Source organism: Pagrus pagrus (genome assembly GCF_965226575.1).
Source record: "Pagrus pagrus genome assembly, chromosome: 24".
In the NCBI taxonomy this organism is placed as follows: Eukaryota; Metazoa; Chordata; class Actinopteri; order Spariformes; family Sparidae; genus Pagrus; species Pagrus pagrus.
The window spans coordinates 6553718-6575865 of NC_140206.1; the positions used below are offsets into that span (position 1 = coordinate 6553718).

The window sequence follows — 22148 nt, forward strand, 5'->3', positions numbered from 1 at the left end:
ATAATGAGTGATTTTTCATTTTTGGTTGAATTGATCCTTTAAGCCACGTGTAAGACATGATCGATGCCCGGACGGCTTTAGAGAGTTTGTATTGTACAATACAACCACAAAATGTGGTAAATGTCTTAGTCTTTAGCATATTGACACAATGAATGTACAGCACGTTCACTTGGCAGTGAAGCTATTTGTTAATTGTACATTTTGACCGAGGACGACAAACAAAACGTGGCTCCAAATCGTCCAATCCATCAGACTCATAAGCCTCCAAGCTTTTTCTACTCCTTCTTCCTTGTCCTTCCATTTTTTATCGATGCCAGCGTGTTGATTGCAAAACAATAACGTCAAACTCAACAAGAAGGACTCACGGCTGAGAGGGAGAGACAATCCAAAGCGTGGCTAGTCGTAAAGCCTTGAATTGTAATACGATCACGCGCATTGCCTTTTTCTCTTCTACACTGTGTTCAGACTCAGAGACGACAAAACAGTTGCCCGAACAATTAAATCCATTTTAACGACATCCTTTGCTCGATGAGTGCTTTCTATTTCTAATAAAACAGTTGTGTTGACGCTGAAATCTGTGTAGGCACAGAAAATAAGTCGGGAATCAATAAGCAATCGATAAAGGATCGTACACATAGTGACAACGGTATCTTATCTTATCAATTCCCATCCCTAATTGTGACATAAATAATTTAAATAATCTTCAGAATTGTTTAAAATATGGAACCAGATGATTAAAATCGCAGATAAATGTAAGATACCCAACAATCTTTTCATCATCTTTTCAATTAGGAGTAACCATTTAGTCCAGAAAGAAAAGTAAAAGCTGGTCACACTTTCAAAAACTAATTAAATAATATAAATAAAATTAATTTTCTTGGACCACCAGTATAAAAGTCAAAGATATTCCATTTGCAAGGATAGAGAGGCAACAAATCCTCACATCGGAGAAGCCTGATGAATAAATTGTCAATTAATTTTCTCTCCATCCAAAGTAACAATTCATCGACATCATTTCAGGACTCGCCGGCATCGTTGTAATTTGCTCAGGAGAAGAAAAGATGCATTTCTTATAAAAGTTAAATTAACTCATTGTGAAAGATTGCAGTTATTAAAATGAAATCGCCAAACAATTTCAGATTCTTTTACCTCCCAGAATAAAAAAAAAACGCGCGGGTTGAAGGGTGGTCAATATCTTTGAAATACTAATGTCCAATTTCAAAGACTGTGTTTCTTTTTTTCTTCCAAATGAATGGAAAAGCATTTTGGAATGAAACGGCTCAGCGGGATCAAGAGACGTGTCAAATATTTCTTTTTTTTTTTTTTTTTTTTTAATTAAAGCAACATCTAAATTGGCTTTGAAGACGACACTGTGATCACATCCCCCCCATCGCAGCTGCAAGGAGTTCCTATTTGTCGGGTTCAAAGTCTTATTTTTCTTTTCGCTTTGTTCTCCGCTGTGTGTGTGACTCAGAGTGCAGTTCGCCGGGAGAAGCCCTCTTCATATGAAAGGTTAGAAAACGAAAAAAAAGATAAACAGCTACCTGCGAACACCTGTCCTCGTGCACGCGCCGTGAAAAGGGGAGTGTGTGTTTTGCACGTGTGTGTGTGTGTGCGGAAGCGGCAAAACACACACAGCTGCCGAGCAACTGCGAGCGAAGGCCAACAAATGAAAGCGAGGAGGAGACGGATCGAGAGGGACAGCTAGCTTAGAAGCCATAAAGAGGAGATGAACGTGTGAATTTTTAGATATTACGCTTCTTCTCATGTGCGCCCACACACACACAAACCCCCCGAAACACACACATTTAGACAGCTTCCATCAATAAAGCCAAGCGTTCACCTGTTCCTCTTTGAAATATGATTAACTTTGAGCTCCTATGTACAAGGTCTTACCCCACACCCACCCGCACACACACACACACACACACGCATGCAGACAGACTGAAATATGATTTGCTTTGAGCGTTTATGTACAAAGTCTTTGTGATGAAAGAGAAGCTAACAGCACAAGAGTGTCTCAGACGGTGTGTGTGTGTGTGTGTGTGAGGAGGAGGCTCACTAGCCTTTCTCAGCACCTTTAAACACCACAACCTGCTGCACAGACTTAAAAGAGCTTGAGAGAGCAGCGTGCGACCTGTTTAATCTTCCCCCTCTTGCAAGACCCGTCGCGCCCCGTTTCATCTTCCCCCCGCTCGGCGAGGAAACAAGAGGGTCAGGAACCAATTAATGCAGATTAATTGATATTAAAGACTTTCTTTGACGGCTGCCCGCTGCTGCTGCCTCTTAAGTGGGTCTCGGCGTGTTTGACGGCGTTGGAAATGTGACTCTTGAGGAGCAAGACATACAAATTTAATTTAGTTATTTACATAAACAAAAAAAAGGGAAGTAAGTTGTCTTTATCTTTAGCGTGCTCAACATAAGACATACTTAATAAATGATAAGATCAAATTAATTAAAATTACATACTTAATAGTTTAGGTCACATAGTCGAGCTTGAATAGCGTGTACTATGTACTTAATTTTACTATGTACGTAGTTTTAGCTTTAAATGTGCACAACAGGACAAAAGATTTAAATACTTTCAAGTGTTTTATGTTTTATATTGAGCCTGCTCAACCTTGTCCTCAATTTATTGGTTATTTTGAACCTTTGAGCCGCCTCTATATCTTTTTTGCGCTGCATGTGGGATTGTAGGGTCCATCAACAACACGCTTGATAGATTTGAGTGGATATGGCGTGCATAAAAACAACTTTGCGTACGCTGAGTCTTGTCAGTGTTAATGCACTGGATGGTGAATGAGTACGTGTTTTGGAGGGACACCTTAACCCGAACCCTGACCCTCTTAATTCTAATTTTACTTCTAAAAACAGACCTAACGTGACACTAAAAGCTTGATACGGTGAGGATTACTTTCATTCTGATGGTTTAAAGCACTTTTTGATGCAAGAAAAAACACACTCGCACACGGACAGGTACGAAACCTTAGTATGAAGGATACGGTGCTGCCTGAGTACGGCGATATGTCGGACATGTCTTGCAGGTCCCCACACTCAGACTTGATGAGGGACAGGGACAGACCCTCTGGCCCGTGCTGACTCGGCGAGCTCTGCCTGTGGTGGTGGTGGTGGTGGTGGTGGTGACTGAGATGGCCTCCTCCGAGGGATGCCATTTTGGTTCTGAGGCTGACAGTTTCCCGGGTCATGTCCATTGAATCTGGGGAGGAACGATGGTGGTCCTTGGGCCCTGGGGGATAGCCGTCACCACCACCGTGTGACCCCAGGGGGTTCTGAAAGGGGTAACCCATGAGGGGAAGAGGGAACGGGTGGCGAAACGATGGAGGGCTAAACCCGAGTGAGGCCGTGAGGGGAGAAGGGTGGAGGGAGGGATGGTGAGGAGGAGGAGGAAGGGAGGAAGAGAGGTTGGCATTCTCTCCTCCACCTCCTCCACCGCTCTTGCGCACCACCAGCGGCAGCGCCTCCGTTTGGTCGTTGGGCGTTGGCACGCCGCTCAGTCTGCCGCTCAAGCCACCGAACGAATCCAGCGGGCTCGGGACGATCACATCGCCGAAGCAGTGCAGCCTCTGGTTGGAGGAGTGGTAGTTTGGAGTGGGACTGCCGTCGCCGTTCAAACTGAGTGCCAGGGCGCCACCGCCAAAGCGTGAGTCCGGGGTGAGGGAGGGGAGGGGACCGAAAGGTGGAGGACAAGAGGAGGACGAGTTGGAGGAAGAGGAGGGTGCAGCCGGTGTGCTGCTGTGGCAGCCATGATGGTGGCCGACGGCCTGCTTGGGCGAGGAGAAGCCCTTGACGACTGTGTCGACAACCTGCGACACGGCACAGTTCAGCTCCTGCTTCAGCGTCTCTGCCAGCTGCCTTCCTCCTCCGGCCGTTCCTCCTCTCCTCTTCATCACACGTTCTCCGTTCCTTTCCTCCTCCTCCCTGCCGTCCACGTCCTCCTCGATGTCTCCGTCTATCAGGGCCTGTTCTCGGAGGAGGGCTCGGGCCCGGTCCAGGAACAGACCCGGGTCCAGCTCGGACAGGTCGTCATGGCTGTTCCGCCCTCTGTCTCTGTGCCTCTCCTCCAGGCCGTCCGAGCGGATACTGTCCTCGGACAAGTTGCCATCTTCCTCTCTTTCTCTTCCTCGGTCGGCCTCTCCGCTCTCGCCGTTCTCTTCCTCTTCCTCCGTCTCCGAGTCGTAGATCTGGTAGAACTTCTCCTGGAGTTGACGCAGCTGTTTCTGAACAACAGAGGAGAAAGGATGTTAATGAAGACGTCTTTTGAACCCTGAAAGTCGCCTGTTACCCTAAATAAACTAAAGGAGAAATTAACATAGTACAGCCTCAGATTATAAGTAACCCACTTGGTTCTGCTGTACTTGAAACTCCAGCTCAATGATTTTCTATCACAGCTTTTTCTTCTCTCTCGGTACAGATTGAAGGATTACGATATCATGTACATATTCCTTGAATCTGAGCCACTTTCAAAGGTTGGCCTTCCTTTAGACCCTGACATTCAAGACTCTGCTACCAACCTGCATGTCCTCCAGCTGCAGTTTGAGCTGCCGCCTCTCTTCCTGTCTCTGCTCCTGCCTTGAACACACCAGCTGGGTGAAGCTGTGTTGCTGCTGTGGCAGGCGCTGCTTTCTCTTATTCTCCCTGTAAACCTCACCAACGCTGACCGCGCCGCCCCTCGAACCCGGCGAGCTCAGGAGGGAGGAAGGGCCGTCGCTCCGCCTGTGATCGTGGCCGCTGATGTTGTGGCTGTTGCCGTCTCCTCGGTGGTCATTGCTGCTGTTGCTGTTGTTGCTGCTGTTCTCGTTCTCGCGGTTGCTCTCTTGGTTGTGGTCGCCGGGGTTGGGTCGGACCAGCGGCGAGTGACTCATGCCGCGGATGATGTTCTCCACGCGGGCGCGCTTGGCGCGAAGGTGCTCGTCCGACAGCCTGTCCAAGTCGAAGGAGGAGAGGGAGAGGGGCTGAGAGGGAGTGTGGGAGTTATGGCTCGAAGGCGGTGGCGGCCGCCCGAAGGAGGTGGAGGAAGGTGGAGGGGGAAGAGGAGGCCCAGGAGAGAGGCAGTCGGAGGGGCTGTCCCGGTCACGAGAGGAGTTGCTGCAGGCGTCCTCGGCCTGGATCTCTGAGCCACCACTGGACAGAGCTCCACTCCCCTGTGATGGAGGACAGGAGAACTGAATTAAAAAGAAATTAACAAAGTAAATTAATGATTTAACCGATCAGAGGATTCAAGATCCTTTAGTGGCTTGATTGTTTGGTTGACTGGAAGGGTAGGAACAGCTAAACGGTGACTAAAGCCAATGATTTAAGAAAAGGAACTGAAACCAGTTAATCTGTTATATGACCTGGATGTTTACCTGGAAGCCTGAGTCACTTCCTCCGTTCTTCCCCATGTTATTCTTCAGTAGCTGAGAGATGATGGTAGCACCTGGGAACGGCATTATGGAGTCTTCATACGAGTTGGCCCTCTTCAGCAACTTCCTCAAAACATTCGACTTCTCTCCGTCCCCGTTGGTGCCCCCGTGGCCGTGGCCGACCAACGAGCAGTCTCCGTCCTGTTCGATGCCGTGCGATTGGTTCATGCTGTCGAGCAGGGTCTCTCTGGCGCGGGAGAATATCGCGCTACCCACAGTCCTTTTCACCCCAATGTCGACACGTCGGCGCTTTGTCTGTCTGGTTAGGAGGGTGGTGCTGTCATGATCAGGCATCACGCAGGGGAGCTAAGCGGACATGACCAGGGGTCCTCGCAGACACGCAGGGTGAGAGGAGTTACCTGGACAAACACATGAAAACAACCATTTCTGTGATTTTAATCTTTATCATTCGGCAAAACTGTGCTCAAAGTGATCATTCGTCACTCAAAAGGAAGCCCAGACATTCAAATCGGCAGCTTTATTTAATGTAAATGTTGCTCGTCTTCGAAGAAAGAAAAGTTACGGATAATATTTTAAAATTGTGAGATATATCAGCGCTAAAATAAAAAAAACATTTAACTAAAATCAGCCTTTTTGAGGCTTTAATTTACAAGGAAAGATCTATTTGATTTGATCCAGAATTAACTCTCCGCAGTTAAAAGACACAAAAATAAATATAGAAATCTCATGCAGGAAACTGTCTTCAGTGTTTTTGACCGGGGGTCAGGGTTACTCAAACCAAACAAGACGACATATAACAGATATAAATATCAACAAATTTCAAACAAACTCAGAGCAACACACACGGACGTGGCAGCCACGTTTCATCGATCGAACCCCCCCGAGCCAAATTCACAAAAAAAACCACTCGTATTACGTTTCCTGACCACGAGCCAGGGGAACCACTGTGAGAGAAAAACACACTCTTTAAAATAGTTCAAGGATGTATTCCCACAGAGAAGTAACACCTGCCTCTAATGACCAAAAATCATTTCCCATTTCCTCCTTCTCTCCTGAGGTCCAACCTTGATTTCTGCATCTTGTGAGGAGCTGTGAAGCATTGACAAGCTCTCTCTTATTGTCAGAGGGGAGAAAAAAAAAAGTGTTTCCTTCACACTAGAAAGAAACGGGCACTTATCTTACATTTTTATAAGCAGTGCATTTGGCTGTTATTGAAGAATTTTATTTTGACGAGGTACATTCTTATAAACGCTTCCACTTGACGTTTTAACAAGTTCTTCACGTACGGCACACTTAACGCTAGGTTTTCCTTTTTCTGTCACGAGTGGATGTATCTTATCTTTTGTACGGCAAAGCGTAGAGAGGGACACCTGTGGTGGCGGTGAGAGCACCTCGTGAAGGTTAAGTTTCTCTCTTGACGCACTGGAAACACCTTAAACCATCCCCAGGGGGAGGGAAACGCTGAAGAGGCTGGCGTCGTCTGTATCCGCGAGTGTTGCCTTTTGAGTGGATTATGTTGCAAAGAAGGCAGAAAATCTCCAGATATTCTCACCAGAAACAAAAATCTGAACCTTTTCAGGATTTATGGGTCAAATTAAACAGAGGACGGCAAAAAAAAATCTATAAAAAGCATCTCCAGGAATAAGTCCGGCTATTTTAAAACAGGTGAATGTGTACGTGATGTTCCTGCACTTGCAGCGTTTGCCACGTTACGTGTTTGCATCTGTTTTGCGAGCGATTTCAGGGTCAAGTCCAGGCAAATATTTCACAAATTAAAACCTGCTTTTCCTGCGACAGTTCGCTCGAGCCGTGCCTGCAAACGCACCAGTTGAGCGAGGAGAATTTAAAGGAAAAAAAAGGACGTGAAATTTGAACTTTCTCCGACTCGATCAGGGACACGATTGGGATGTTTTTGCGACCGCCGGCCGAGCCGTTGTGTCCCCGCAGGGCCGTTTAGCAGATGAAATACATTCCAGGCAGGGTTAGTGTGTGAATGTGACTCCGAGTTGCAGACGAGAGGCGTTCAGGGGAAAAAAAAAAACGCTCAGCCCCTCAACACAGTGCCCGGCAGTGACCCAGATACACACACTTGCACAGACACATACAGAACATGCATACACACATTGCTGGCTGTTTGCATTATTTGCTCCACACACACACACACACACACACACACACACACAGAGAGAGAGAGTGAGAGACAAACAGTTTAGATTAGGAGGTCCAAAGAGCTCTGGAACTTTTGAAATTTAGGTCTGAGGTCAAACCGAGGAGGAGAAAAAACCTTCATGGCCTTTCCTGCGACTTGAAAATCCAACTTGGACACGTTCGTGCCGCAATATGACGCGTTTTCTAAATACACAAGAAGTGTGAAAGACCTTTTACATTAGTGTTTCGAGGTGACTGTGAAAGGTGAGCAGCGAAAGGAGATGTGAGAGTGTGTGGCTTCTGTGACAAAACAGAAACTTCACGTTTTTAATCTGAATTGGACGAGCAGGAATAACTCGCTCTGTAATCGAGAACTGAAATGGGAAGTAGCTGATGAATGACTGTAACTGCTGTGTTTCCAGTTTAAAGGCGTGATGGTTTAATTTCAGCATGTTAGTGTGGACGTGTCAGACTTTTTATTTAAAAACTAAAATTACAGAGGTGGACATGATTTAAAAAGTGAAAGGTTTGGGTCATTATCAGCACAGCTTCTGCTTCCTGAGGAGCCAAACATCGTGGTTATTATTGGTGGAATAAGTGTGAAGTGGATCCTTTACTTCTCGCTGTGCGCTCTGAGCGCAGAGCACCGCTGTCCACACAGAAAACACCAGCTTTTACTTTTTACGCACGGTCGGCAGATTATGGAGAGATTTAACAACGATGAGTCCAGGACGTTTCAAACATTTCCATCTTTTCATGACGCGTTTTCTTTTATTTCAAAGCTTGTAAAGTTTTCTTAAAGTTGGGGGAATGGAAGGAGATAAATCCACTTGTTTTCAAAGGAAGTTTGGTCGCGAAACATCGATGAAATTGACTTTTATTTGATTTTGGACTCGGGAGGATTCTGTTTATTTGCTTTAATTCGAGGAAACGCAATAAAGGAAATCTGACTCATCTGTTTGTTGATTAAAAACTGAAATCCAAAAGTGGACGGCCGGTGCGTAAATCCAAAACAAGACGGATTCCGCGGCGATGCCCAACAAAATCGGTGGTGAAAGAGCCTTTTTATTTCACAAACACACTTCAGACGGTCAGATTTGAGGGACACCGACGCGCGTAAAGAGTTTCGCGAAACGGTCCAAAAATTCATCTAAAAACCATCTGGAGCCGCGACCGGGATGAACCAACAAGCGCCGAAGTTAAGTTCCGAGGACGATGCGGACACACACACACACACACACTCTCTCTCTCTCTCACACACACACATCCAACATATAAAAAACCCACGAGTCGTGTTATAATAACGGTGGTAAATAATCGGCGCTTCTACTCACTTCTCTGTCGAGCCGGGTTCCTCCAAGTCGCTCCGTCGAAGAAAGGGCGAACACAAGAGACAGATCCGCGCTCGCCTGTTAAGATCAATGCCGTAATTTACTACGGACGAAGTGGAGACGTATGCGGGGCGTGCGTGCGCGCGGGCGTGCGTGTGTGTGCGCGAGGCAGAGAGAGAGAGAGAGGGGGAGAGAGAGTGAGCGAGACACAGAGAAAGAAAGAGAGAGAGAGGTTGCTCTTGTGCGCCGCTCTCCTCCCGGGATGGGAAGTGTTTAGTATCGAGCGCACCCGCGTCCGTCCGCCACTCTCCAGCTCGCTCGTCCAGAATCCTCCGCTTTCTCCCCTCCGAGCGCCGGCAAGACTCTCAACTAAGAAACAAGAAGAGACGCGCATCATGAAGGATACGTGAAGACGTTGCGTCACCGGCCCCGGAGTGAGGTAACGGCTCCACCTGACCAATAAGGAAGAGGGACCAGGGGGGGACGGTGGATTTTTTTTTTTTATTTATAAGGAGCCCCCACGAAAAGAGCGGAGAGGGAGGAGAGAGGAGCGGAGGATGATGGAGGGTAAACTGAGAGTCAGGTTCAGCGACGGTTTTTAAAAAAGAAACCCACGTTTATCGCTTAAATTAAATCCGACTTCAGCCGCTGCTGTTGTCCTTTTTATGAAGTGTTTGAACACGATTTGTTCCAAAGTTTCATTTCTTTTTAACTGTTAACAGAAAAAGAGTTTGTGAAAATCACTCCAACAGATCAAATCAGCAAATTGAACACGCGTAATTTCTTCTGACTTGTTCCATCCAATAAAAATAACTTTAAAATGTCAGTTTTTCGTGTTTTCACTCAGCTTTATGATTATTAACCTCTTTAATAAAAACATTTATCTGATTCTTTTCTCTGCACTGATGCTCTTTAAAAGTCAGAAACTCATTTTATGCGTTTTTGCAGCTGTAGTCGCGTGTGCGTAATTGGGAACAACCGTGCGCCTCCGCGCGCAGCTTCTTATCGATCAAAGAAAGTTCAACCAAAAAAATAAATAAAAATAATTGTAGGAAATGATTCTTCTGATGGGGGACCTCCTCTCTTCTGCTCTTCTTCAGGGGTCAGGTAAACCCCGGAGCTGATGGGGGAGGCAGTGTTTTGCTCGCGGACAATCCTGGAGAGCTGCAAATAAAACACACTCACAGGGAAATGCGAGTATTTCCAGAAAGGCAACACGATGAGGCCTGCAGTGAAATTAAATGTATTTCTCAGTAAAATCAGCGTTTCCTTCTGTAAAACACATTTAAACACAGTCGGGCCTAATTAAATAAAACTACAGGTTGTGTCGACGCGTTCCTCCAGGATCAGGACTCACCGGTCAGGACCGAGTTACGTCCCAGGCTGCTCCTGCGGGACGCACGGCGGGTGAATCCCGCAGGAATAAAATCAAAATCACACACAGAATAAAAAAAAATGTATGAAGAGAAAAGAGTTGTTGATGAGAATAATCTAAACGCAGAAAAGAAAGGGGTCAAATTCTGCCTGTGCGCACAGAAAAGGTGAGAAACTGACAGAGTTCCTGGAGGATTCTCAAAGGAATTTGAGGAAATATGTGAGAAAAGTGTGAATACATTTTTTTATTTGATTTTTAAAAACATTTCCAGGCGGATTTAGATCGTAAACTCGCTGGATTTAAGCAAAAATGTGGATTTCTGCGGTGCGTATTTGTGCAGAGGAATGCCACACCGTGAACAAAAACCCCGCTTCCTTCCACAAATAAACGCGCACCTGCACTCCAAACTTATTTAGATCGGATGCAACAATTTTCTCTGCGCGTTGTGTTTCCTCCTGGTTCAAAAAAAAAAAAAAAAAAAACGAGGTCGCACAAAAGTGGATCGCGGTGTTTCTCCTCCAACATTCCTCATTATCAAATATGACAAAACAGCGTCAGAGCCGCGGAGGGCATCTCTCCTCTTAACTTAATTACGCGCGGGGATAATCGGCCAAGTTATACAGTAATTATCACGCACTCTGCGGATGTTTCGTGCGCTTGAATATGTAGGAAAAAAAATACAAATATTAAAAAACCCAGATAAATATTCCCCCCCCCAGGAGACAGATGTGCGTTCTCGTGCCACGCAGGTTGTCCTCGCATGCAGGCCCCAGTTTTTCTAACGATCCCATCGCCAATTATTTGGCACAGACAACTTCACTCCAGCACAACGCAGCACACAAACTTTTTTTTTTCTCCTCTCTCTCTCTCCGCTTAATAGAAGCTGTGACCCATTTGAAACAACTGCGCCCAGGGTGATGAAAGCTTATAGAAAAATAATATATTTGGAGGGGGGGGGGGAGAAGAAAAAAATGCAGTTGCAATGTCCGTGTAAGCAGAAGAGGAGGAGGGGGGTGGAGGTGTGCGTGCATATGGATTATCTCTGTAAAGAGGAGGGGACAGTGTTGGATCTGCGTTATGAGACAGTTTAAAGCTGGACACGGTGAGAATGAGACGGTCTGAGGAGAGGAAATTATGGCAATTTACACAATAAAAGGCAAAAAAAAAAGAGGAGAGGGTGGCTTCTATTTTAAACACTACAAAATAAGAGCAACGCAGGATGGAAAATGATCTCAAAATATGGATTTTTGCCTCATAATTATGTGCTTTTATTTTCTTGAATCTCCTGGAAAGTCCTGGAAAAATCTGCAGGAGTTATTATCAAAATGATCGTATTAATGTTTAACTGGTTGACCTCATGGTGTTTGCCTGCCTGCTGTGGCGATGACCCCCCAGTAGTGTGTGTGTGTGAGAGTGAGTCATGCATGCACACACACACACACACACACACACACACACACACACACACACACACACACACACAGAGGAATCAGTGTGAGAAAGAGAAAGTGTGTGTTTCGGTCACGGTCAGTCACCCTGAACTCTCCCCACAGTTTACACAGGGTTACCTTTCACCCACCTGCCGCTAATGTGACAGGATTTAACCCAAAGAGTGAAGCCGAGAGTCCAAACGAGCACGATCCGCTCCTCGTCCATCGCCACTGAGCAGTTTTCCAGCATGAGAAAAAGGACAGAAATTCAAAAGCTATTCCAAAAAACTTCTTCCTTTTGAATGTGACGCTTTCCAGGGAGCCAGGAGAGGGTTTTCCCCCCACAGCGCCCACACCGTTCTGGGCGCCACCTAAGCCGAACGACTGTAAAATCAACGTGGGGAGCATGAAAAGTAACCAAATGACAGATCTAATGGTTGTAGTTTGTCCCCACTGGGCTTCCTTGGCAAGGTTTATCATTAAGCTTTTTGTGTGTTGTTTGTTTATTACCTGCTCGAGCTTTTTCAGTTTTTTTTTTGGGTCCAAAATGATGTGAAATCACATGTTTTTAAAAAAAATCAAAAACCAGAAATTTTCTCAGGAGAGGTTCCCCAAATCCACGGCCAAATACATGCACATACATCTTCCACGAATCTGAGGACAACACAGGAGAAGTCTGTCGTTACTTTATTTCACATCTTTGGTTTGACACTTTTACTTGAGTTGATTAACAATTTAAAAAAAAAACAGTATGAATCTCGCCCAAGCCACTTTTTTAAAGAACAGATCTGAAACACTCGAGAGCGAATCGTCTTCTCACGTGCAGCTCAAAGGTGCGACATGTGTTTCCTTTTAAAGAACGAGTGTTGCACACGAGACGAAAGTCTGAGAAGATCGTCTGTTGCAGCTTCACATCTGCAAGATTTCTTTGCCGCACGAAACAGGAACCGGTTCTTTCTTGCGAGTCTTAAAAGGTTTTATTCCAGTTCCACTTTTCTGTTTCAACCATAGACCGAAGAAGACACGCACGTTGTGAGGACTGTTTTAGTGCAGAGGGGTTCATTTTTGCTCGGTCTCACCAGCGTCTGTATCAGCTGGAGAAACCTGAAGTCCGAGCAACCACCACGAACTTTACTTCTCTTATACCGTTTAAAAATTGAACCCGAGACACATTACAAGAAACAAAATAAAATACTGACATCTAAAATGTGTGAAACCTCAAATTTGAAAAATTTTTCTGGACTTAAAGTTGCAAAATGTCTGAATTTTAGTTGAAAAAAGTTTAAAAATCAGATAAAATTATCAACAGAATGTGAAGAAATAAAAGTTGTGACGTCACGACGTCTTTGTATTGTGTTCGCCGAAGTTAGCATGCTAACCAGCTAGCCCCTTAACGCTCCTGTGCTCGCAGTGTAATCACCAACGCGCCCCTGGTTTTCCGAAATCTTTGAACTCCCAGTCCGGACCGCTAGCTGCGCGGCTAACTGAGCTAACTGGCTAACGTATGAGTAGGAATTCAACAGTTTCCTACATGCTGCACCTTCCAAATAAAGTTTTCGTTGGAGCCAACAACTAGCGGCCATTAGCGACGCTACATCTCACGGGACTTGCTCGTCTAATGTTTCCAAAAAACGGCACGGTCCCCTTTTCTTCCTCGTAATACCTCGGTGGCATCAAAAGTTCATTTTGCTAAAAGGCTGGCGCGCACGTCTTTTTGCAAGAGCAAGTAAAATCTCTGCGGATCATCATGATGCTGAGAGAACGAGACAAAAAGGGAATAATGAAAATAGAAAGGCAGAGAGAGGGAATAATGATAGGCCTGCTGCTGATGGAGGTCTGGAGGTAGAGACAGATGGATGCAGAGGTTTTCTCTCTCTGTCTCTTTCTCCACCCCTCTCGCTCCACTCTTTCTCTCTCTCTCCGTCTCTTTTTCTCCCCCCTTTCTCCTCTTTCTCTGTTTCCTCCACTCTCTCTCCATCAAGATACCATTATTCAGGACATTAGCGAAGAAGAGCTAAAAGCTCTCACTGTCGAGGAGGGTCCCAGGGTCCTTTCTGAGAGCTGTGACGCAAGCACACACACATGCACGCACGCACACACACACACACACGTTGACTACTAGAAGTACCATATAGTATAGGTGAAGAGGTAAGAGGTGGTAAAAAGGTCTTATTGCAGACATTACCAGGTATCTGGGCTCCTCTCCTCTCCTCTGTGGCCAAAAACATGGACATTAGCTGACACAAAGAAAGACGAACGCTGCTCAATAAAGCGGCACACCAGCCAGCCACCGTGTCCTTGTTGGATTATTTATACTTTGTGAACTTTGATACACATCATCTTCTCTCTTTGCTCGCTTTTCTCAGCTCTCCCGACGCTCCCGATGCCTTGAATAATGTGTAAAAATATCCTGAAAATTGATGCATAATGTGTGAATAGATGAGGTTATTGACTGGCAAGGCTTCTTATAAAATGAGATCATTCTCAAATTTGGGCTTACATTTATACGGGAATGGACCACGGATGCGTTTAGTGTGTATGTGAGACCAGAGACCACTGTTCAAGACTGTGTTTCAACATTCGTAAGCGTGAAACCGCTGGATATTTTAACGGCGGTGTTGGGATGTTTATAAGCCGTGTTTGTGGAAAACAAAATCCTATATTTTTGACAAGACGTCAGGACAGTTTGGAGGCAAAAAAACAGGTGCTTGCAACAAGAAGTTTGGGGTTGAGTTGTGTCTAAACCCAACCAGACCATGTGCAAAGGTATTGTAAAAACATGAAAATGAAAATTGAACCTGAAGAAATGGAAAGTTTCAACGTAAAGAAATGGAAAGTCTCAACACATCTGTCGTTTGCAGCAACGTACATTGCTCGACTTTGGGTTGAAGTTATTCTAGTCTCCCCAACAACAAGGCTGAAAATGTTCTTTAGAGCAGATGTGTTATCGTAAAAATAAACTTTGCACCACTCACAGTTTAGACTCCTGCATTCTGCTTAATTCTGACGCACAGTTTTGTTTTAAAGGTTTTATGTTATGTTTCCACTTCCTTCCTCACTCTCTGATTTACCATGATGTTTCCCTGGAAGTTACAGCGACAGGCGAATTGAGAATTGAGTCTGAACAATGTTAGAAACATTCGGGATAATGTAAGAACACAGCTAATGTGAAAATGTTAAATATGATGTAACATATTCAAATAAACCTCAATGCTGCAGTGTTTCTCACCTCAGACATGAGCAGGAAGCGGATTGTGTTTACATGAAACTACTGTGTTTTGTAGCCAGTCTGTGTTTGATATTGAATGATTTGTTTTAATTCGGTTCGACATCTTTCAATCACTAAAAAAGGTCATTATCTGCCATTGCGCCGGTTCAACCTGGCCACTCCTGTCACGTCTCTCTTGCCGTGAACCTGATACTACTTGCACATTAACTCGCAGGCCTCTGAAAGTTCATCTCTGACATTATTTTCCAAACTTGGCTCTTTAACTTCTCCTAATTATTCCATTTCCTGAGCTCAGGGACTTGGAGGATTTTCATAATTCATCAGCCTCCTTTTCCCTTTTCTTTTTTTTTTTTTTTTCTCTCCCACCACAATTACTGTAGTACAAAACCATCAAAATTATTCATCTGTTCCCTTTTTTTCAATTTACCATTCTTTCTTTCAGTCGCTGTAATTCATGTGTGTTTTTCTTTCTTTTTATCAGTCCTATGGAGCTCTACACTGCTCATGTATTTATTCATGCTTTTCTGCCTCTGATGGGCGACATGGACGGAGCTGAATAGAGCCAGTGTGTATGTGCGCACGCCTGTGTGTGTGTGTGCGTGTAGACCTCCTCCATTGTGCTTATTCTAAGAGAAGGTCTTAATCTAGCCACTGCCATTACCGCTGCTGAGACCTCCAGCCTCCATCTCCCCTCTTGCCCTGATGTTGTGCCCAGCCACGGAGGCCCTTTAGTGGGCCGGCTGGCAAGCCAGATCAGGGTCTTGGGTCTGGGGCTTGGCCTGGATCCCTGGTCCTCATCCTCTAGCACCGACGACCGCCCCCTGCATCCCCACAATGAAGCCTCCGTCCTGGCCCGACTTGGCCCCGAAGCCGCCTTCCTGGCTCGGGGCCTGGGATGGATGGAGGGGGTGGAGGCGGGGGGAAGAAAGCCTGTAGCTGGGTGTGCAGTGGAGTGAGGAGAGGTGGAGAGGCTAACAATGCTATCAGAGAGCTGGCGTCCGTCTGTCGAACGCGCACACACACAAACAAACACGTACGAGCACGTTTGTCTTTATTTATCACAGCTCTTCACACATAGACGACAACAAAGGAAGAAAGGCAGCGAGCAGAATGGAGAGGGTCAGAAACAGAAAGGGAAAGAGGAGAAAAGAGAGAAAAGTGGCGGACAGAAAAAGAGAAACGGAGCTGAAGGGGCTGCTTAAAGACACGGATAAGGGAAAACAAAAAAAGACAGAAGAGCGTGAGCGGAGTGAGAGAAATCTGAAGAAACATAAAGCGATGCGACGGAGACGGAGAGCTGAGGAGGGATAGAGGGACACAATGTGAATAAAAGAGGAGAAAAAGGCAGCAGTGTTTTCCACCAGTCTGTTGGCCGGAGCCTCTGTGACATTGTCAGGCCTTTCTGGATCCCCATGGAAACAAAAAAATCAACATGTTTGCTTGAAATGCTTTCATTAACGCCTTGTAGCCGAGCCAAAATTGTTTAAAAAAAAAGCCCGACGAGGGACGAGGAGATGCAGAATAAAAATCCCAGCACAAATAATGCAAACAAACAAAGGATGAAAAGAGCAAAAACAAACTTAAAAAGCAGTTCTCTTCCTCTTTTTTTCTTTTTTCTCATCTACTCATTGACCCGTGTCGTTTTGTACACAATGCGACAGGCAGACTTTCAGGACGTTTTTTTTTTTTTTTCCCCGAGTCGCCATCACTTTGGGGATCAAACTGTGCTCGGTGTAATAATGCGGCCGTATTTGCAGGGGGTATTATAATGATAGCCTCTGGCACGTTAGAATAAGCTCCGGACGGGCAAAGTAGCTTAAACAAACAGAGCGATTGAGTTTGCCGACTTGTTTAATTTCATAAAAAATCACAAAAGATAAAAATGATTAACCTCTGAGCGCATTTTTATCTCATGCGCACCCTTGTTTACGACCAACTTTTTGTAAAATATCCAAAAAAAATCTAAATTAGCTCAATGTAATTAACATTTCTGCAGTTATTATGTATAATAATATCATAAATACAATACAGCACTGACCCCCTCCCCGTGCTAGACTGCTGGAACAAGCCGAGTATAATCAAGCAAGGAGAAAGTAGGACATCTGTGTGTGTGTCCGCGGTCGCACACACACACACAGCTCGGGCATAACGACAATCAATTAAAGCTTCCTCCTCTCCTCTCCTTTAATTGAAATTGAATTACAGAGTTTTACCTCCCGCCCCTTCAACTCGGCACGTAAGGAAACGCCCCGGGGGGCCGATCCGAAGCCGAGCCGCGCTCCCATTTAACCGCCGAAGAAGTTTAAGGTAGAAACATGGCAAGTAATAAGGCTGTTAGGGTATAAAGCACGGACACACGCACGCACGAGCCAAAGTAACGGGGTAATTAAATGGCGATGCTCAGTCTAGCTGAAGTAAACATGTCTAGAAGGAACGTATTTAAGATCGTGACTCCGGCAAACACATAATCGCCAACGTCAGGATACAGCGTTTTATTTTACTGCAAAGAAAATCATCTCTTCATGATGTTTCAACGCACTGTCATTCAGTCACACTCTAAATTTTTTGTTATCGTTGTAAAATTGCTCATAATTAGCGGCATCGCTGACGCCACCGTCGTTGTTTCGCTGTCGTGAGTCACTGTGTCGAGTAGCAGCAAACACTGCGACCGTCATTACAACCGTCTCTGATGGAAGACGTTCATTGTCGCTAAGCCTCGCGGTAAATTTGCTCCATTAAGCGCCAAATTAGTTGTGATAGGTCTGAAGAAAAAGCCAGCTGACGGTTTTGTTTCTCTCCGTGTGATCTGGCAGATGTTTGGATGAATTTTCTCGACGAAGACAAATATGGAAATATTGGCAATTTCTCCATATTACCAAGTTTGGATTATCCTCATCCAAATACTTCCTGTAGTGTCCTGATTGGTCGGCTGCATACAGTGAATCTAACTGGGCTGCATCCAGAATAAGGCTAAAGATGCTTTGATCATGTTTTGCCCTCTGCAGATGTCATTAAAATTTAGTCAGTCCATTATTGCAATTATTCACTCATGTGGAACGCTGATTTAAAGTCCAGCGTGTAGGATCTAGCGGCATCTAGTGGTGCGATTGCAGATTGCAACCAACCGAACACTGGTGCTGTCCTGATTACCGTTTTTTTTTTGAGAGAGGAAGCAACTCAGTGAGGATTGTGGTCTATTTATGACTCTTGGTTGGTTTAAGACACAAGGATGAGGATGCAAAGTCTATGGTTGGTTGGACAATGAATGTCTTCTCAGGTCTGTTCCTTGTCTTTTCTTGACATCCTTCCTCCTTAAGGTCAGAGGTCATCGGGTCTCTGTGTGTCTTTTTGATTGCAACCATCAACATGTTAATGACAGAATGTAGTTTCTTTGTATATTCCTGTGTCCGGTCCGCTACACGAGTTTGGTTAAACAAGGTACAATAATAACTATTTTGTAGTTCGCCTTTATTGATAAAAAGCAAAAATACAAAAACCCAAATCCCAAAGTTGAAAAGCGAACACCTACCCATCGTACAAATATCCCAATTGTTGAAAATTTGGGTCCAGCCCTGCTTATTGAATAATTGGATTGAATAATAAATCACAAAGGATAAAAATAAATTAACCTTGGGGCACATTTTATGATTTATTCATTCATTTATCAATGGCTTTGGCCAACTTTTAGTGAAACAGGAAACAAAACTCAATTAAAAGCTGATTTAAAGGTCCAGAGCGTAAAGGTTAGTGGCACCTAGCAGTGAGGTCGAAGACTGACTCAACACCCCTTGTCTCACCCTCTCCTGCTGTGGCATTTAAAAACAAAAACTGTGAAAGGCCCTCCGTAGAGCCAGTGTTAAGTTTGTCTATTCTGGGCTACTGTAGAGTTGGAAGTGGACCTGCTCCCTGCACATTTTTCAGGTAGTTATACACTAATGAAAACGTAATTCTGATTATTTCATTTCTGCCAAAAGATCTTCCAAAATCTAAGAATCTAAGACTCACCGGTGCGCCCCTGAATGAGTACCGTACCCAATCTTGATTTAATTATAAATAAGTGAGGCCACAGTCGAAAAGATTCAGGATTTCCCGTGAAGTTATACCTGTTGGCACACAAAGTACGATGTGTGAAGACCTGCTGATCCTCCCTTTCATCGCTGTTTCATCACTGACATCACACTCTGCATATTTAATGGAAAAAAGTTCAGACTAAAGGCAAGGCCACACAGTGAAGAGCTGTCAGCGCATCTTTCTTTCTCACCAATATAATCTCTCTTCTTCTGTCCCTTTTTTTTTTCTCACCACAGTCACCGTCCAAAGTGTCTGTGGAGAAATCGCTCCGGCAATGCTTTTGTGTGTGTTTGTTAGGTATTACCATCGAGGCGTCAGTGGACATGCCACTTGTTTCAGCAGGACTTTAAAGCGTCGACGCGATGAGGAGGAACACCGGGGGGGACGCAGACAAGGAAAAGTGGACGGATGGATGGAAGGCAGTGGATAGGTCACATGGAGGGTACTCGGGATAAAGGTATAGACGAAAACTTGTCGATTTAAAGCTAAAAACACGCATAACGAGTCAGAAATAAACAGGTAACATTAGGAAAAGAGAGCGAGGAAAATAAAATGTTGAGACTGAGGGTGAGGAAGAGGAATAAAAGGGGAGTGAATGCAAACAAATGAAAGACAGAGACCTGTGCCAAGCTGTGATTTCCCAGTAAGAGTTAGCTCTTCATCCGCCGCTGAACCCAGCCCTCCAGGAGAACAAAGCCACTCGTCTACCCTCCATTTTTCATCTCTCCTTTTTTTTCCTACATGCAAGAGAGCTCCCTCCCTCTTTTTTTTCCCTCTTTCTCTCTGACGCAGTGGGATAACCCTCACCCTCGCAACCTCGCACCTCCCCTACCGCTTCACACACATGCACGGATGGCACGCGCACACGGTTTTTTGCCAGATACTGATGGACGTACAGCAAAGACACACGCACTGTGGCCATCGTCTGCTCGCTTATCAGGATACTTCTGAGAAATGTTCAGACTTAAGTTCGGTGAGCGCCACCCCGTCACTCACACCTTCCGCCTCGACCTCAGTCCACCCCTCTCCCCATGCGCGGGTCAGGAGGCGGTGTGCCGACTCCGCCACCTGCTGTCTGATAGCACATAAACAAACCAAACACTTATTTCCTCCTGAGCCGTACCCCGCAATCACGGCACCAGTAAAACCTCACACTCCATTTACCTTCAGTGCAGGTGACTGCCTGGGCACCGTGTGTTTGTGTGCGCGTAGATGTGTGTGGAGAAAGAGTTACAGTAAAGGATAGAGGACTTTGGGACTTTTGAAGGAAGTGAAAAAAGGAGAGAAATGGATGATACCACCTAAAAAACAAAATTAGCACGTGTATGCTGGTTTTATAAGTGTCAGATAGCTTAAATAGGTGACGCAAGAAAGCATTTTAATCAACTATGATCCTTCTTGACTTGCTCAGTTGGATAATTTCTGTAACTTTGTGTGCTATCTTGGCCATGTCTCCCTCGAAAAAAAGATTTGAATCACAAGGGACTTCCATCAAATTAAGGTTAAATCAAATAAAATAAGAAAATAAATACGCGCCAACGTCTGGAGCTTCAATGCATGTCATAGATGAGTTAGTGTGTCTACCTGGGTGCCATTTAGATTTCAGTGGACATTCCTCTGGCTCCATCAGGACTTTAAAGCATCAACATGGAGGGACGAGATGCAGCTGGGTAAGGGGCGTAAATTAGCATGTCCACCTAGGTGATTGGAGCTCCAGCCAATTAACCCCAGTGACTGCTGCAGAGTCATTTGGCCCGGGAATAAATGCTGATGGTTCCCTTTCCCACTGAAGACAAAGCGTCAGTTTCTCCAGCATGAAAGAGGTCCACGTGAGAGAGTGGATGGATGGAAAAAAGGGACAGTTAATGGCCAAAAGTATACGGACACCCCTCACTCTGGGTCGATGTTCAATGTTGTGGGTCATCTCGTTCTGGAAATCTTAATGCCTTTAAGATAATAGTGTGCTTCCAACTTGTTTAATGTCAATGTGTCTAATGTTTCTTAACTTGATAAGTTATAGACGACGTTCATTTAAGATAACGAAGATTGTTTTTGAGCAAAAGCAAGCAAACATAATACATCAAGAAAATTATCTCAAGCAGGTTGGAATAAATATTTTGACATTTTGTCACAATGCACCACAAACTTTGATCTTAACACTACCTGTATGGCACAAGACAGCCCCACACGTGCACACGGGCGTGGAGACGGGTTAATGTTCTGAGTTTTACAAGCAGCACCTCTCTGGGCTGCAGAGTCCGCGTGGGTTCTGCTTATCGCCCGACATAAGTGGCCAATTTCATGAATGCTCTTTCGGCTGAATGGAGGCGAATCCCTGCGGCCGTGCTCCAAAACATGTTGGAAAGGCTTCCCAAAAAAAGTAAAGACGGCAGACGAACCCCTGTAGTTTTGGACCGAGATGCTCGTCGGTGGCGTGGATGCATCGTGACGGTGGAGGCGTCCACAAACTTACGTCCGTGCAGAGCAGAAAGGAGAAAGTGACGGAGCGCGGATCCAGATACGGGAGATGGCGCCGTATTACAGCATCATCGCGGAGATGGCTTGACCCGCCACTCACCCCTCCATCTTGTTTGTGTACTGGTTTATTTGTTGGAAACAACAACAACAACAACAGCAACCAGCCTCTGTAATTATTCCTTAGTGCTGCTTCACTCACTGTAATTATACACCCGTACGGTGTGTGTGTGTGTCTCGCGCACATACGCGCCTGCGATGGTGGATGTGAATGTGAAATACGTGTGTTGATCTGTGTATGGCGTGCCCGTGTGTGTGCGTGTGCGTGTGTGTGTGTGTCAGATGAAGAGAGAGAGGGAGAGAGAGGGGGATGAAGGGACAACAAGCTGAGGTCTTTGTTGCTAAATGACAGTGATTCACCATCAGGCCACCCATTTAGTTTAAGTGTGCTGCTCATTTGCCTGTGTGTGTGTGTGTGTGTGTGTGTGTGTGTGTGTGTTGGTGTGTGTAGTTCAAAATAGAGGGAGTGAGTGTGTGAAATAAAGATGAGAGGATGTAACAGACATAGAGGAAGAGAGGGAGCAGGACAATGCGGTGGAAAGTGTGTGTGTGTGTGTGTGTGTCCCTCTCAGTGTCATCAAGAACTGGCAGTGCACCAAACTCTGTGTGTTAATTTGTGTGTTTTAGCGTGTGTGTCTCTCTGCA

General features: G+C 45.3%; 1 protein-coding gene across 2 annotated transcripts in view; it reads right to left on the minus strand.

Moving 5' to 3' along the window:
* The window catches only part of LOC311253285 (prospero homeobox protein 1-like), a 39879-nt gene extending 30255 nt beyond the window's left edge, over positions 1–9624 (minus strand). Inside the window, exons 1-4 of one of the 2 annotated variants that reach the window (XM_084347136.1) lie at positions 8867–9624; positions 5367–5782; positions 4533–5183; positions 3003–4238 (exon numbers count right to left, since the gene is read on the minus strand). In XM_084347136.1, the coding sequence (XP_084203262.1) occupies positions 3003–4238; positions 4533–5183; positions 5367–5717 (2238 nt within the window). In that variant the 5' untranslated portion in view covers positions 5718–5782; positions 8867–9624. The remainder of the gene's footprint in view (positions 1–3002; positions 4239–4532; positions 5184–5366; positions 5783–8866) is intronic. The other variant, XM_084347137.1, reaches the window with a different exon arrangement.
* Between the last annotated feature and the right edge of the window lie 12524 nt (positions 9625–22148).